This window comes from Vulpes vulpes, chromosome 15, assembly GCF_048418805.1.
Source record: "Vulpes vulpes isolate BD-2025 chromosome 15, VulVul3, whole genome shotgun sequence".
Classification (NCBI taxonomy): Eukaryota; Metazoa; Chordata; class Mammalia; order Carnivora; family Canidae; genus Vulpes; species Vulpes vulpes.
Window position 1 is genome coordinate 118351985 of NC_132794.1, and position 17057 is coordinate 118369041.

The window sequence follows — 17057 nt, forward strand, 5'->3', positions numbered from 1 at the left end:
CAACATACTGTAAACCAGTGATCTGTGCACTTTAAGTCGGTGAAGTGTACGGCATGTGAGATGTAATCAGTAAAGCTGTTTACAAAACCCAGAAAACCTGGTTTCCTTAAGCCACATGGGCAATGACACTGAGTAGTTGCAGCCTTGATGGCCTCAGGCGACCCTCCGGTATCACCGGAGAGCACCATCAAAACCAGGCATGTCCTGCCTGTGTTGGAGCCGCTGCCGGTGGTCTCAGACACCACAGAGGAGTCCAGTGCTGGTCGTGGCCATGCTAGTTTTGTTTCCAAGAATGTGGGACAGCGATGACAGACCCAGCTACAGGCCAGTGTTGGTTGCAGCTATGGTTTGATTTAGGCGGTGGTGTCACAGTGAAGGGACACAAGCAGTATGAAATGTCCTCTCCTACACCCTGGGGTGCTAAGGTGCTCCCTCCCCCAGGTGTCAGACTCCCTGGTTGTTGGTTTTTTTTTTTTTTTAAGATTTTATTTATTTATTCATGAGAGACACAAAGAGAGAGAGAGAGAGGCAGAGACACAGGCAGAGGGAGAAGCAGGCTCCATACAGGGAGCCCTGATGTGGGGCTCGATCCTGGGTTTCTAGGATCACAACCCAAGCCGAAGGCAGGCGCTCAACTGCTAAGCCCCCCAGGTGTCCCATCTCTGCAACCCCTTATGATCCTGATCCTACCAGTGTCGACCGATGAAATAGGTAGAGTTGAAATAAAACAAAAGCATTATTTGGGGTCTCAGAATTGCAATTTAGGGAGCGGAGATTTGGGTTGCAACAAAAGTCAAGGTTTTTATTTTTATTTATTTTTATTTTTATTTTTTAAAGACCAAAGGGAATGCTTGTATGCAGCGTTTACTAAGAATTTTGACTGGTGTTGGTGATAGGAAACTTTTGTCCGCTCACTATAAGTGACCGCGAGGGCTATCACTCTCACTAAGTTCAGGCAGTCCTGGTTTGGCCCAGTTCAAAGTTCATGGTTTCGTCCAGTGCGGGTGTGAATAGGCCAGGCCCGTCTCCTTAATGGCCTCCCGGCTCCATTTGAAAACTCCTTGACATACGTGACTCCATTCCATTTTATCTTTTGCACCAGGAAAAGGCTGGCTGGTGAAGAGAAGATGATGGGCCAGGAGGAGAAAGGCAGAACTGGAAATCTTCCAGGCTGTCCCAACTCATGGGATACCAGACAGCGTGCTAACCCTCTAGATGGCCTCGCAATCATTACCATATAATTATAATAACGGAAAACACCCACTGGTGCCCTGACAGATCCAGCTGTGCCCAGTTAAGGGAAAAAAGAGGTGGCAGTCTGATTCTAGCAGAACTTACCCGCTTCCCTAAAAAACCTCCTAGTCAGCTTGCTTACCAGCCTTTTTTTACCCTAACCCCATATAACCCCGACCATGAGACCTAATATGGAAGAAGGTGCCTCTGGAGCGTGATGTCCCCTTCTCCATTCTCTGGTCATCGAATACATTGCCGGCTTGCTATGATCCTGTTGGGCTATTTGGCGAGCAGTATTGAGTAGGAAGAGAAATGGCCACTTTGGGTGGCTCAGGCTCTGCCACCAGCTTGATATCAGGGGTCACCAGGGGCCTCACCATGGGCCTACCTGTGAGAGACCCAGAGACCAGTGGCCACTTTACCAAGTTTGGGACCTCAGAGTACCTTTAATCTGCGGGCTGAAGTGTCCCCACTGGTAGACCAGACGTCTGGGACATTGACTGCAGCCCAGTGACCCTGCTTAGTTGAGCCCTGGGGATCCAGATGGAGGAGGAAGCCCCCCAAACCAGCAGTGTTGCTTCAAGTGCCACAGTGGGGGAGGGTTGAGTTTCCCCCAAAGAGAGAGCTGTTCCTCTCAGCAAACAGGTGACACTAGGGTCAGGGTGACTGCACCCCAAACAAATCGGACTCATCAGATCACCTGGGATGTCAGGCTGAGTGACAAGACCAGGGGCCGGGTGGTCAGCTCTGTGAACTGGTCCTGGGCCCAGTGCTGCAGCCTGCTTCTGGTCCCCAGGACCTCTGGTTTCCTCCTGGGCTTTGTGTCACCCCGTTGCCCTCCCTGCCCCCCCCCCCCCCCCCCGCAGCCTTGCAGCAGTTGGGTGTGCCAGGGTGCATCTTCCCAGAGTACTGTCATCTGTGCAGCTGGGATGCGCGCCGGGGTGTGGGGGGTGGTGTACCAGCTGTCAGCGACCCTGTCCAGGAGCAGGGATGGGGTACAGAGGAAGGAGAACAGGGGCGGCCCAGGGGCGTCCACCCAGCAAGCGGCCGCACAAAAGCTGCTCTCCACCGATGTGGTCCCCAGGGCAGCAGGCCGCTCCTGCAGTCGCTCGTGGGCGCCTTGACCTGCTTGGTTGCCTGTGTGACGGAAACTGCTGGGTGACAGGAGGGGTCACCCTGTGGTCTGGGCGCTCTGCTTCCCGCCTATGGCAGCGACTCTCCCAGCAGCATTCTTGTAAAGTGCCTGCGTCCTTCGCACCTACGTTTCATTGAGTCACATACGTACATTTGTTCCTATGTCCACTTTCTGAGTTCCGCGGCGGCTGGGATTTGTCTCTTATTCTGGGATGAGCCCTCAGCACCTCCAATTATCTGAATAGGTCTTCTCATGTTTAAGAAGCCGTTAGATTGGGGCCCCTGGGTGGCTCAGCGGTTGTCTACCTTTGGCTCAGGGCGTGACCCCGGGGTCCTGGGATCGAGTGCCACATTGGGATCCCTGCCTGGAGCCTGCTTCTCCCTCTGCCTGTGTCTCTGCCTCTCTCTCTCTGTGTCTCTCATGAATAAATAAATAAATCTTTAAAACAAAAAAGAGAGAGAGAGAGAGAAGCTGTTAGAATCCAGGCAGTAGCCCTTGGGGCCATCCTGGCAGCGGCCTGGACACCTGTTTTTGCACAGAGGGATTCCAGAAGGAGAGACAGTTGGGGGTGAGTCTCTGGTACCCAGAATGCTGACCACCCCCCCATCCTATCCACTCTTCGGTTTCAAAAATACTGGCAAGTAGACCTGTACGCTGCAGGAAGGACACTGGAAGACTCTTACTGGGGAGCCTGGGCAGCCCAGCAGGAGGACTCAGGGGATCTGGGGGGGGGAGGTTGCCCGGTTAACAGCCCCCCCCACCCCCGAACTCCCCAGTGTCAAGCTCTCATTAGATAAGTCCCGCTTACGGACCTGGTATTTCCAAACACCCCTCTGGCCTGTTCCTCCTCACGAGCAAACAAACAGTACCTGCCAGCACGAAAAGTTCCTGGAAGATGGAAACAGAAGAAACAGGGAAGAGAGCATCTGGGGCAAACCCCCCAAGCAGGAGAACACTTCCGCGTTTCTCACGCACATCCTCAGACATTGCTCCCTTGAAGCAGGAACAGAACGTTTCAGAGAAGCTCTTGGAAATTCAGCACAGTGGCAGCCCCACAAGCCTCCCGGGAAGAAATCCTCCAGAAGGCAGAGCGAAAGGCCAGGAAGGAAACGGGGGACAAGAGGTTGAACACACAAGCTTCAGTCTCAAACCTCGGCCATCTTCTTTTTTTTTTTTTTTTAAGATTTTATCTATTTATTCATGAGACACAGGGAGAGAGAGAGACAGGCAGAGACACAGGCAGAGGGAGAAGCGGGCTCCATGCAGGGAGCCCGATGTGGGACCCAATCCCAGGTCTCCAGGATCACGCCCCGGGCCGAAGGCGGCGCTAAACCACTGAGCGCACCCCCCCCCCCCACGCCCAACCTCTGACATCTTAAAACAGGAATTTTAGACAGAGGCAACAGCGAAGGGGGGGACAAGTCATTGGTGGAAAGAAATGATTAGTGAAATAACCTATGAAGGAAGTTCCCAGGTCTGAAGCACAGGAGTTTCCAGACTGAGGGCGCTTTGAGTTCCCAAAATAACGAGAGAACGTCCACCACAAGGACGCAGCACACTGTGAAATTTCCACAGAGGATCCTAAATATTTGCAGGGAGGAGCAGCCTCCACTGTGGTAAAGGATCACACATTCAAATGCCTGTGAATTTCTTACGGGCACTCCCGGGCCGGAGACGGGCCTGCACAGTCCGAAGGTCTCTAACCTAGAGTTCTTTTAAAAAAAATTTTTTTTAAGACTTATTCATTCATGAGTGACAGAGAGAGGCAGAGACACAGGCAGAGGGAGAAGCAGGCTCCACGCCGGGAGCTCGACGCAGAACTCGATCCCGGGTCTCCAGGAGAAGGCAGGCGCTCAACTGCTGAGCCACCCCGGCGTCCCTAACCTAGAGTTCTATGCTTAGGCAAACTACAAATCAAGTGTGAGGGTGAAACCAAGACATTTTCCGGTTTCCAATATCACTAAATAAATGACCTCCCGGCGTGTCTGCCGGGCTTCACCCCAACGGGAGGAACCAAGAAAAGACAAGAGCTGGGGGAGGAGGCCCAGCCCCCCGGGGAAGGAGGGAGTCCTCTGGGCGACGGAGGTGGGGGGCCCAGACGGAAGGACCACCTGCCCAGGCTGCGGCTGACTTAGGGGTGGTCCTGAGGCCGCAGGCCTCCTGTCCCACCCACGGAAAGTCCACGGAAGCCTCCCGCTGGGCGAGAGTGGCCGGATCTGGACGTGGCCGGCAAAGAATGACACGCCCTGGGTGGTGTCCCAGGAAAGCCTCTGGCAGAAGCTCTGTAATCCCTGCAAGACAGTAGAGACCAGACCTTCCAGAATCAGGATATGCACTAAACACTCCCGGACCAGGGGCGGGGCGTGTGCGAGAAAGTTCTCCCCTCCCCTCTTCTCTTGAATTTTGTACTTTATGTGGATTACACGTGTGTACACGGAGGAGGCCGTCCCCGCGGAGAGGTGTCCCTCAGCCCCACTTTGGACAGGCCAGGCTCTCCCCGTGCCACCCTGGGCCGCCGCCACCCTCGGAATCCGCCGGAGGCCCCAAGGTGCTGCTCTCCTGAGGCAGGAGCGAGGCCTGCCCTCCACCTTCTGGGCGCCTTTCCACGCCTGCTTCGTGGCCTCCGTCCGCGGGGACAGCTGCCCGGACTGCCCAGCAGTGGGGCTGCGGCTCGGGCCTCTTCCTGCGCGCCGGCCCACAGCCGGGACACCCACCGCCAAGCGCGCTCGCCTTCACCCTGTCCTGCAGCCCGCACCCCTGCGCCACTCACGGGGGCCGCAACTCCAGGACAAGAGGTCACGTGGCACGGCCGCCACCCGGGCCTGGCCTGGCCTGGCGCTCCTCCGTCCTCCTACTGCCCTGCACCTGCCGCCTCGCGCCTCAGCCCCACTCCTGCAGCAGGTGGTCCCACCAGCCCCACCCTATCGCCCCGCCCCCTCCCTCCCCTCCCCTGCCCCTGGGCTTCCCTTGCCCGCATCCACCCCTCCCGTCCCCTATGCAGCCCTGCCCCCCTCCCATCCCCCTCCTGTCCCTCCTGGCCCCGCGCCCCCATCCGGTTGCTGGCCGCTCCGTGCCCCCCCCGCCCCTCCCGTATCCAGCCGCGACCCACTCCCATCCCCCTTTAGTTCCTCCCCGTGCGCCCAGCCGGCTGCTGGCGGCCCCGTTCCCACCCCGTCCCTCCCCGCCCCCGCCTCCCTTCCCCTCCCCGCCCCCCCTCCTTTCCCCTCCCCTCCTCTCCCCTATCGCCCCACTTCCAGTCCCTCCCGCGCCCCCATCCGGCTGCTGGCGGCCCCGTGCCCACCCCGTCCCTCCCCTCCCTTCCCCTCCCCATCGCCCCGCCCCCAGCCCGCCCCCACTGCCGCCCACCTCCAGTCCCTCCCCGCGCCCCCCTCCGGCTGCCGGCGGCCCCACGCCCCGTCCCTCCCCGCCCCTCCCCATCGCCCCGCCTCCCGCCCCGCCCCGGTCCCCTCGGGGCTCTCCGCACCTCGCCGCGGCCGGACGCACGGAGTGGATGGGCGCGATGGAGTGGAGCGGAGGCCAGGCGGAGCGGCCGGGCCGCGGGCGGCGGGTGCTGGTGGTGGGCGGCGGCATCGCGGGGCTGGGCGCCGCGCAGAGGCTCCGCGCGCACCGGGCCTTCTCGCAGCTGCGGGTCCTGGAGGCCACGGCCCGCGCCGGCGGCCGCATCCGCTCGGAGCGCGGCTTCGGTAACCGCCTCCCGCAGCCCCTCCCCGAGCCCAGCCCCGGAGCCCCACGGGCGCTGCCCGCCTGCGCCCGGGTTCAGCGACCCCGAGCCCCCCGAGGGCCCGTGCGCCCCACCCCGCGCCTCGGGTCAAGGCCGCGGTCCCCAATCCCCGCCGAGCCGGGCCCCGCGGCCGCCCCCTCGGGCACCCCTGCTGCCCCTGCCCCTCCGCGGGGGCCCTCCGAGGGCGGGGGCGGGCCAGCCCCCTCAAGGGCTAAGGGGCCGCTCGAACGAGGCCTGGGGCTGGGGAAGGCGGCCCGGAGGAGCGCTCGGCGCAGGCCCGGCCGTCTGCTGCCCCGCAGGTGGCGTGCTGGAGCTGGGCGCGCACTGGATCCACGGGCCCTCCCGCGGCAACCCCGTCTTTGAGCTGGCGGCCGAGCACCGGCTGCTGCGGGAGAAGGACTTGTCGGAGGAGAACCAGCGGATGGAGACGGGGGGGCACGTGGGCCTGCCCTCGGTGACCTACGCCAGCTCCGGGGTCAGCGTGAGCCGCGAGCTGGTGGCGGAGACGGCGAGTCTGTTCCACAGCCTCATAGACCAGGCCCGCGAGTTCGTGCGTGGGGCCGCCGCGCCCGCGCCCAGCGTCGGGGAGTACGTGAGGGGCGCGCTCAGGGCGCTGGCGGCCGGCTGGACGGACCGCGAGGACGCCAGGAGGCTGCGGCTCGCCCTGATGCACAACTTCCTCAACGTGGAGTGCTGCGTGAGCGGAACCCACAGCATGGACCTCGTGGCCCTGGCGCCCTTCGGGGAGTACACCGTGCTGCCGGGGCTGGACTGCACCTTTCCTGGGTAGGTGCTCGCCCCCCATGCACCGGGCCCCTCCTGTAGCCTGGGCCCCCCACGCACCTGGGCCCCTCCTGTAGCCTGGGCCCCCATGCACCCGGGCCCCTCCTGTACCCTGGGACCCCCCCCATGCACCCGGGCCCCTCCTGTACCCTGGGACCCCCCCATGCACCCGGGCCCCTCCTGTAGCCTGGGCCTCCCATGTTCCCCGGGCCCCTCCTGTAGCCTGGGCCCCCATGCACCCAGGCCCCTCCTGTACCCTGGGACCCCCCATGCACCCGGGCCCCTCCTGTACCCTGGGACCCCCCCATGCACCCAGGCCCCTCCTTTACCCTGGGACCCCCCCATGCACCCGGGCCCCTCCTGTACCCTGGGCCTCCCAAGCACCCAGGCCCCTCCTATACCCTGGGACCACCCCCCCATGCACCCGGGCCCCTCCTGTACCCTGGGACCCCCATGCACCCGGGCCCCTCCTGTACCCTGGGACCCCCATGCACCGGGCCCCTCCTGTAGCCTGGGCCCCCAAGCACCTGGGCCCCTCCTGTAGCCTGGGCCCCCCATGCACCCGGGCCCCTCCTGTACCCTGGGACCCCCCCATGCACCCAGGCCCCTCCTTTACCCTGGGACCCCCCCATGCACCCGGGCCCCTCCTGTACCCTGGGCCTCCCATGCACCCAGGCCCCTCCTATACCCTGGGACCACCCCCCCATGCACCCGGGCCCCTCCTGTACCCTGGGACCCCCATGCACCCAGGCCCCTCCTGTACCCTGGGACCCCCCATGCACCCAGGCCCCTCCTGTACCCTGGGAACCCCCCATGCACCCGGGCCCCTCCTGTACCCTGGGACCCCCATGCACCCAGGCCCCTCCTGTACCCTGGGAACCCCCCATGCACCCGGGCCCCTCCTGTATCCTGGGACCCCATGCACCCGGGCCCCTCCTGTATCCTGGGACCCCATGCACCCGGGCCCCTCCTGTACCCTGGGCCCCCCAAGCACCCAGGCCCCTCCTGTACCCTGGGACCCCCCCCATGCACCCAGGCCCCTCCTGTACCCTGGGACCCCCATGCACCCGGGCCCCTCCTGTACCCTGGGACCCCCCCCATGCACCCGGGCTCCTCCTGTAGCCTGGGCCTCCCATGCACCGGGCCGCTCCTGTAGCCTGGGCCCCCATGCACCCGGGCCCCTCCTGTAGCCTGGGACCCCCCATCCATGCACTCGGGCCCCTCCTGTATCCTGGGACCCCCCCCACCCATGCACCCAGGCAGGGCGGTCCCGCTGGGCTCCCCAGCATCACCCCAAGGCTCCTTGATCATTTGTGATCAGAAGTGGGACTCCAGGGGGGGGGGAGAGGGGGGCTCGTTGTCTCACAGCTCCGTCGGCTCATGCTCCCATGAGCCTCTTTAGCTGGGGCAGCGGTACCGGTGTTCGAGGTGGCCTGGAGACCCCTGGGGGGCCCGTGCGTTCCTCCGCAGCCCCCTCCGACAGCACCGCCCCCCCCCCCCCCCCCCCCCCCCCCCGTCTCTCCTAGGGGTTATCAGGGCCTCACAAACCACATAATGGCCTCCTTGCCAGAGGATATGATCATTTTTAACAAGCCTGTGAAGACCATTCACTGGAACGGGTCCTTCCAGGAGGCCGCGTCTCCTGGGGAGACGTTTCCGGTGTTGGTGGAGTGTGAGGACGGAGGCTGCTTCCCTGTGCATCATGTCATCGTCACCGTGCCCTTAGGTAAAGCGCGTCCTCCCCACGGGTTTCCCCGTGGGTTTCCCCGAGGCCACCGCCCCCCGGGGGTCCCGACCTCCGGCTCTGCCCCTGCCCAGCAGGCTTCGCAGTGTTGGTTCGGGGCCTGGCTCCCGTTTTCATCTAGTGTCACACGGATTGCTCTGCTGCGGTTTGTAGCGGTTGCTGCCTGGGAGGTGAGTTTCCCAGTAAGAGAACGTGCGTGTCTTGCTCCTCCCGAGGTCATTTCTGGAAAGGCTGGGACTGCCCGCAGGCGCTCACCAAGCTGTGCTTTCTGGGAGACGGAGCAGGCTGTGAGAGCCGGGTCTCAGGTTCAGCCCTGCTGTAGCTGAGGAAGGGGCACGCGTGTGCTTCTGTTTAATCTGAGATCTGACGCCGGAGAGAGAGGCTTTTTGACAATTTGACAAAAGGTGGACGGGGTTGAGAGCCACACTGTGCTGTGCCATCTCATTTACCCTCAGGCAGCTGGGGACGTGTATGTCCCACGCTGTTTGACAGATGCAAACGGAAATAAGTCACTTAATCGTGCAAGGTCACAAAGCCAGCAGGGGCCAGAGCCGATGTGAGGTGCAGAGCGAGGGTCTGCCCACCCCTGGTGGCCGCAGCCTGCGTTCTGGGGTCCCTTCAGGAGGCGCTGGCTGGGGGCGAGCTTGCTCAGCACCCACGTCCTTTCTCCCACACGCGGAATCCCACCGGACGTGTTAACACAGTCCTCTGCTGCTCTGTTTGCCGCTCCCTTTTTTTTTTTAGTGAATAAGACTTTTGTCAGTCCTTCCAGACGAGCACATAGAAATCTGTCGGTCTTTTTTTTTTTTTTGGCACCCATGTCGGTGTCATTCGCAGCTGGAGTGCGTGCCTGCTGAGGCCCTGCTGTGATCCGCAGGTGCATTGCCGCCTGTTGGTTTTGTTCACAAGGAGCCAGGACACCTGTCACATTTATTCCTTATAGGCACACAGCGTTTTCTTCCATGTAGGAGTCATTGCTTAATATTACTTAAAGTTGATAGAAATTGAGGTTTTCACTCTTTCCTGTTTTATGCAGCATTTCCATGTGTATTTTTTTTTTTTTTAAGATTTTATGTATTCATGAGACACACACACACACAGAGGCAGACACTCAGGCAGAGGGAGAAGCAGGCTCCACGCAGGGAGCCCAACGTGGGACTCGATCCTGGGTCTCCAGGATCACACCCTGGGCTGCAAGCGGCGCTAAGCCGCTGGGCCACCCAGGTTGCCCTCCATGTGCATTTAAATGCAGTCGCATGAATATATCTGAGGCACAAATTGCAGTAGCAGGAGTTGCCCGGTTGAGGGTCTCTGACGGGCCTGTGGAGGGCACGGAGACCCCTCTGTGGGTCTCTGCGGCCTCTGCGGGTCTGTTCCCTGTTGGGCTGTTTGTCCTTTACTCACTGACTTGCACACTGTCTGTGTCCTAAGGACAGTGGCTTGTGCCGTAAATATTCCATCTCCTGGCTTCACTCTGGCCCAGAACTGTTTCTGCCACACAGATTATTTTTCACGTAGCTTCTGGAAAAAGCCCGTAGGTTGTGATGCTGCTCCCAACTAATCTAGAGCAGCACGGTTTGCAGACATTGAGAGGCAGATGGGTTTAGAAGTGAGAAATTGTCCTACAGGGTCATTGGGGGTGGGGTGGGGGGCTGTGCCGACGGTCCCTGGCTGACCTGGTGGCCATGGGGCCTTCTGTGTCCCTCCACGGTGTGTTGCTCCCGAGGCTGGTCCCGAGGGCCGGGGCCAGCCCGATTCCTGGGAGCCCAGTTGAGAGCTGGGGGTGGCGTGGGTCTCTGCGGACGTGGTCTCGGGCAGCCTCCCTGCCTGACCCCTCTGACGGGCCTCCGGGCCGGTTCCTGTGGCCGGTGATTCCAGCTTGAGAGATTTGTGGGGTGTAAGGTGAGTGCACCTGTGAATTCCAGGTTTTCTTAAGGAACACGTGGACACCTTCTTTGAGCCACCACTGCCCACCGAGAAGGCCGACGTGATCAGGAAACTGGGCTTTGGGACGAACAATAAAATCTTCCTGGAGTTCGAGGAGCCCTTCTGGGAGCCAGGCTGCCAGCACATCCAGGTGGTGTGGGAGGACATGTCGCCCCTGGAGGACGTCGCCTCTCAGCTGCAGGACGTCTGGTTCAAGAAGCTCATTGGCTTTTGGGTCCTGCCTTCCTCTGAGTATGTACGCTCCTTGGGTTTGTCTGCGGAGGCTTCAGCTGTGGGCCCCGGGGTGCTGGCTCGTGGGCGGGGGCTCGGCTGAGGGTCCAGCAGCGCATCGATCCCCAGGAGATGTTTGTGGAGGATTTCCGGGTGGGACGTGGAGGGCCCCGGAGCGCCGAGGGGGCCCGGGGCCGCAGCCGCCATGGGGCACCAGGAGCCTCCCCGGGCAGCCGGTCGGGGCCTCGGCCTGGAGTGTGCCTGTGGCATGGAGGAAGCCCCCCAGCCGCCCCCAAATAACTGTATCTCTAAAACAAACTTTAGTGAGGAGAGTGGCGATGCTGTGCTTTTCTCCTGCTGTCTTTATGGCCTGGCTCAATAGCAGAGGCTCCGTAGTCCCGCTGCTGGCAAGCGGTGGTGCCGAGCTTCGTTCCACGTGAAGTCGACGACAGTCTCCGCTCAGACACGTAGTTGGGAAGGGGAGCCGCGCCAAGAGCCCCAGATGACTGTGGGTATGGGCACCACAGCTCAGGCGGGGGGGGGGGCTCCCTGGGCGCCGTGCGGGGTCTGAACCCTCCGCCGGGCGCGCGCGGGACGCTAGGACCCACCGCCTGCCCTGCGCCACGCGGGGATCTCAGCCGAGCGCCCCGTCTTCCGGATGTTGCGACGTTTCACTGTACGATATCAAACGATGGGATTGATTGACGTCACCGTGGGTCTCAGAAACATCTCTTGGTGTTGGAACCTATAGAGCAGCTGGCAGCAGATAGAAGTTTTCTAAAATGTGATGTTCGTGTGAGCGCTTCAGTTTCATCGTTGGCAGGAAACACTTGCGGTTGTTTTCCTCGTGACAGACACGCTGCTCGGCGTCAAGAAAACGTCGGCCAGACACCCGAGCTGGAACACTAGCCACGTTCTTTCCGGTAAAGACGGAGCAGCGACTCAGCAGGCGGCTCAGCCCTCGGCGCAGGGCCATCCCGACGGCTGCCCCGCGTCGGGTGCTGCCCAAGGGCCGCCCGCCCGCATCTTGTTTGGTCACCCGGGGTATTAGAGACGTGCGCTCGAGAGCTGAGGTTTGATACGGTTCATCACTTCCGCTGCTTCGTGGAGGACGTTCTCAGGTGCATCTGGCGTTTCCACCGTGTGTGCGGTGGGAAGAGCTCCGGGCCTGCTAGTCCGGGTTGCACGGCGGCCCCGCATCCGCGAAGGGGCCTGTTCACATGCCGTGGCCTTGCACATCGGCGTGTGTGTGTGTGTGTGTGTGTGTGTGTGGACGGAGTAGAAGCAGCAAACAGCAGCTCGGTGCTGGAACCCCGGGGACCTGCGGCCACACTTGCAGAGCTGCCCCGGGCGCTGTGGGTGCCCGTCCAGGGCCCGGCCGCAGGCCATCTCAGGGCTGTCTCCCCACACAGGTCTGTCCACGTCCTCTGCGGGTTCATCGCCGGGCTGGAGTCTGAGTTCATGGAGACTCTGACCGACGAGGAGGTGCTTCTGTCTCTGACCCAAGTCCTCCGCAGGGTGACAGGTACTGAGCATGGGTGGCCGGGCCGCCGCCAGGGCCCTCGCAGGCTGATCTCTGGACGGGGACCCAGCTTCGAGAGCTGCCTGGAGCTGAGCTTGGTGCTCTGGCCCTCCAGGGACAGGCCTTCCTGAGCTTAGCGGTCCCTCGGAGGTCTCCTCTCTAAGGGACTGAAACAGCTTTGTGAACACTTTCCACTTCTTTTTTCTGTTGCTGGGAGTCCTGAGCTAGGCGCAGCCGTCAGACACGCAGAGCCTCTGGTGATACGCTCGGGGCTGGGTCTTCTTCCCGGGTGGTTTCCTTCATTTTAAGCTGCTGAGTCCTGAAGGGAAGCGGCCCTGGGGCCAGGCGGGCGGCAGTGCTGCGCTGACACGCGTCTCTGGGCGCAGGAAACGCCAGGCTCCCCGCGCCCAGGAGCGTGCTGCGCTCCCGCTGGCACAGCGCCCCGTACACCAGGGGCTCCTACAGCTACGTGGCCGTGGGCAGCACCGGGGAGGACATCGACCGGCTGGCACGGCCCCTGCCCGAGGACGGCGCAGAGGCGCAGGTGAAGCGGGCGAGGGGGGGCTGGGACCCCTGGGGCTGGGTCCCTGTGCTGTTCGAAATTAGGAATCTTTTTTTAAAAAAATATTTTATTTATTTATTCATGAAAGACACACAGAGAGGCAGAGACACAGGCAGAGGGGAAGCAGGCTCCCTGCAGGGAGCCCAGTGCAGGACTCGATCCCAGGACCCCAGGATCACCACCTGAGCTGAAGGCGTTGCTAAACTGCTGAGCCACCCGGGCTGCCCTGAAATTAGGAATCTTGAAACATATTGTTTTATCAGGGTTTTACATGCATGTAGCCTAAGCATGGGAGGATGCTGGTAACAAAGTAACCAAAGAGCTGGTAACAAAGTAACCAAACCCAGCAGGCTGGGGTGCCCAGCATCCCCCGCCCAGACTGTTCCCGTATCTCCGGCATCTCCGACATGCTCGTGCTGCCACTTTTCACAAAACACTTGGCTGTGGAAGGCTTGCACGTGTGCACCAGCAGGCTGGCCCTGTGGGTCCCCCCGCCTGTGGCTCCAGGGCCGCCCGGTGCTGGCTGTGGCCTGCAGCCCACCTGATAAGGGTCCCCGCAGATAAGGGACGCCCTCTGACATGTGCGAATACAGCAAAGTCATCACCGTTTCTTTCCGGTGTGCTCGCTCGATAACGCTGCTCCTTGGATTGTCGGTTTTCGGCATCACAGGGTGACTGCCTGCGGCAGAGAAGGCGTTAGCCGATTGCAGCCCCCCCGCCCCCCCAGCACTTAGCGCTGCGCTCCCATGCTCCCATGTGCCCTGCCCCAGGCCCTGTGCACTCCTGTCCTGTGAGGACGCTGTGCTTCCTCCTCCTGCCTGTTTGCAGGTGTGAGTGTGCATCTATGTGAGAGCTTACAGGTCTGTGAGCGGGCTGTGGAGCTGGAGCCTGTGCAAGGGAGCCTGAGTGTGAGTGCATGAGTGAGAGAGTGCACGGGGCTCGGTTTCAGCCTCGTTTGCCTGGACTCTTCAGTGTCAGCTTCAGTCTAGCCTGTCCGGCGCCCTGTCCCCCCCTTCCCCGTGCACTTACTTCATTGGAGCACTTATTCCGGAAGCTCCCTGAAGAGAGGGTACTCGGGGCGGGGGGGGGGGGGGGGGAAGATTTTTAGAGAAAATGTGCATGTGTGAACATGTCCTTTGTCTCCCCTTCTACTCCAGGCATCCGGGCCTGTCTATGTAACAAGCCCCTAAAGGCCCGTGGTAGAAGCCACCACTTTATAACGCCGACAGATCCTGTAGGCAGCTCGGGGGACCCTATGTCTTCCTTCACCCGTGTTGTCTGGGGTCTCAGCCAGGGTCACTCAGGGCTGGGCTGGGGGTCCTCTGGGTCTGCTTCTCCTGCACAGTGGCCCTGGGCTGGGACCCTGACTTCAGTGCGGCCCGTGGCCTCTGCAGGGCTCAGGCTTCCTCAGGGCCCCTGTGCTGCCCACGTGGCGGCCCACGGCCTGGCACAGATATTCCAGTGGAGCAGGACACAGCTCGCTTCCCAGGGCCACACTCCCCTGGCCTAGTGGTCACGGCTGCCCAGATTCAAGGGGGCAGGACACAGATTCTGCCTTTCTATGGGAGGCGTCTCCCCAAGAGCTTGTAGCCCGAGAGCCGCACACGGGGTGTAAATCCCAGCTTGAGAGGCACTTCCCTCCGCATGGAAGATGTTAGGGACCCACCGTCCCCAAGGGCTCACCGCACCGAGCCCCTCGCCTCCTGCCGAGCCCCTTGCCTCCTGCCGCACCCACGCTTCCGTCCTGGGAGCGAGTGCTCAGCCAGCTGGGAGCGCCTCTGCAGTTCTCTTTTCTCCTTCTCCCGCCCTCGTCTTCCTCCCGCTTTTCTGGGATTTTTGTTGTTTGGGTGGTGGACTGGTCCTCAAATTTTCTTACTTCCTTTCCTCCTAATTCCTGCGTCTTTGGTTTTTTTTCCCTCTGTGTTTTGGGTGAAGTTCTCAACGTTGCACCCCGTTTTGCAGTCACATTTGATTGCAGGAGTGCCTGCTGTCCGTGTGCCCGCTTCTGATTCCTGACCATCTCAGGGCTCCGTGGGACTAGTGAGCAATGAAGCCACACACTTGCCGTCAACTCTGTAGCCAGTGAGAGGCTTGCGGCTGCGGCCTGATTCCTGGCACCCTGTGCTAACCCCGGCTTCTCCTTGCAGCTCCAGATACTGTTTGCAGGGGAAGCCACACATCGGACGTTTTACTCCACCACACACGGGGCTCTGCTGTCTGGCTGGAGGGAGGCCGACCGGCTCATTGCTCTGCAGGATCCCCAGGCCCAGCAGCCCGGGCCCCAGCTCTGAGCCCTGCTCCGCCCCTCCTGTGCCAGGGGGAGGCTGACACCGTCCTTTCCTCTGACAGCATCTGGCCGGGCTTGAGATTCGGGGATGTCCATGACAGCCTGCCTTTTGTGGTGACTGGGAGCAGCTCTCATTTCTCACGCCTATCACTGAGTCTGGCCAGGGCCGAGCTTGACCCGAGTGCAAGGTCTTCTTGGAGAAATGAGACCCAGGATGCCACTGCTGCTGCTGAGGGCATGCATATAAAGTGTGTTAAAGCCTCCGTGTCTCCTCGTCCTTAAACCTGCCTGAGTCACCGCAGGGCTGGTGTCCCCTCCCCTGGGCTGTGGGTGCTGTGGGTGCTGTGGTTGCCCCTCGTCCTGGGCATCTTCAGGTGCTCCTGAGCTCTCACTGGTGGTGCTCAGGCCTGGCTGTGTGGGCTGGGTGAGGGCCAGAGAGTGTGGAGACATGAGCACACAGGGGCACTCTGTCCTGACCTGGGGCAAGAGGTTTTCTAGAGGATGCGAATAAAAAATGCGGCCTCCAGAGTGCAGAGGGGGTGGGATAGCTCTGTGTCAGGGTGAGCGGGCAGTGTTGGGTGTGTTGGATGCCATGGGTGCTGACCAGTGCGTTGGGTGCCCTGCTCAGCTGACCCCATCTTCCCTTGCTGCATCCTCAAAGTGTCGCAGCGAATGGACCAAAGTGCCGCTGTTTCCCAGTTGAAGAAAGGACAAAATGCCTAGAGGTTAATGTAAGTCAAGGTCAATAACTGCCCAGTCTCTGGAGGAAGGTCCAGGAGCAGCAGAGGCTGGGACCCTGTGCTGCAGGGGGTGGGGCTGTCAGCGTCTCCTGCCCCTCCTCAGATCTTGGGCTCCAGCCTGTGACCTGCTCCAGGGGACTGGCAGGGGCGCTGGCTCCAGGGTGAGTGTACGCGTGTGGGGAAGAGGGGTCTTGGGGCCAGGCCCATATGGGCTCTTCTGCAGTCCCAGATGGTGCTGGACATGCCCTGGGCCCCAGCACGCTCCCTGTGGGCCCTTCTCTTCCTCCCCTCCAAGGGGGCAGATGGCCCCTGCCCCAGCGTTCTGGATGTGTGTCCACTGCTTTGTGTCACTCGAGTGGTTTTGCGTGGACACCTGTGTTCGTGGTCCCAGGGCTGTGAGAGATTGCTGCTTCCCTCAGGGGCAGTCATCTGTCCTGCTTGCATCGAGCCTAGAGCCGAATCTGGGTGACAAAGGTGAGCAGGGTGGCCGCTGCCTCTCAGTGGTGGTGGTGGGGCTGCGTTGTCCTCCCCCCGGAGCGCTCACCTCCTGGTCCCTGCGATGTTCAGTGCTGACAACTGGCAGGTGTCAGACCATCACGGCAGAGTCGTTTCTGTGTTGAGAACCAGGAGGAGCTCGTTTCCCAAATTCCAGGACGTGATCCTGCCCTGTGTTCAAGCTGAAACCTGACCTCCTTTATGTCTGTGCAGGGGGCTCAGGAGGGAGCAGTCTAGGGAGCAGGACTGCTGTCAGCATCGGCAAAGACTTCCTTTAAGACCCAGAGCATTTGAGGGCCAGCCCCAGTGGCGCAGCAGTTTAGCGCCACCTGCAGCCCAGGGTTTGATCCTGGGGACCCTGGATCGAGTCCTACGACTGACTCCCTGCATGGAGCCTGCTTCTCCCTCTGCCTGTGCCTCTGCTCCCCCCTCCTCTCTCTCTGTGTCTCTATGAATAAATAAATAAGGGATCCCTGGGTGGCGCAGCGGTTTAGCGCCTGCCTTTGGCCCAGGGTGCGATCCTGGAGACCCGGGATCGAATCCCACGTCGGGCTCCTGGTGCATGGAGCCTGCTTCTCCCTCTGCCTATGTCTCTGCCTCTCTCTCTGTGTGACTCTCATAAATAAATAAAAATTAAAAAAATAAATAAAATCTTAA

The 17057-nt window shown here is 61.2% G+C and overlaps 1 protein-coding gene across 2 annotated transcripts; it reads left to right on the plus strand.

Moving 5' to 3' along the window:
• Positions 1-5811: 5811 nt before the first annotated feature.
• PAOX (polyamine oxidase) lies at positions 5812-15844 on the plus strand. Of its 2 annotated transcripts, XM_026010640.2 has the most exons (7): positions 5815-6072; positions 6410-6896; positions 8420-8619; positions 10563-10815; positions 12207-12319; positions 12703-12860; positions 15026-15428. In XM_026010640.2, the coding sequence occupies exons 1-7, from the start codon at positions 5880-5882 to the stop codon at positions 15167-15169; spliced, it is 1548 nt and encodes a 515-aa protein (XP_025866425.2). In that variant the 5' UTR covers positions 5815-5879; the 3' UTR covers positions 15170-15428. The 2 variants fall into 2 exon arrangements, with proteins under 2 accessions (XP_025866424.1, XP_025866425.2); XM_026010639.2 differs by lacking the exon at positions 12703-12860 and having other exon boundaries at positions 5812-6072; positions 15026-15844.
• The last annotated feature ends 1213 nt before the right edge of the window (positions 15845-17057 follow it).

Bases quoted from the DNA above. Each gene is read 5' to 3' on its own strand.
- PAOX (XM_026010639.2), top strand. From the start codon at position 5,880: ATGGGCGCGATGGAGTGGAGCGGAGGCCAGGCGGAGCGGCCGGGCCGC. The intron at 8,620-10,562 runs GTAAAGCGCGTC...TGTGAATTCCAG, and splicing joins CATCGTCACCGTGCCCTTAG to GTTTTCTTAAGGAACACGTG. The intron at 12,320-15,025 runs GTACTGAGCATG...TTCTCCTTGCAG, and splicing joins AGTCCTCCGCAGGGTGACAG to CTCCAGATACTGTTTGCAGG.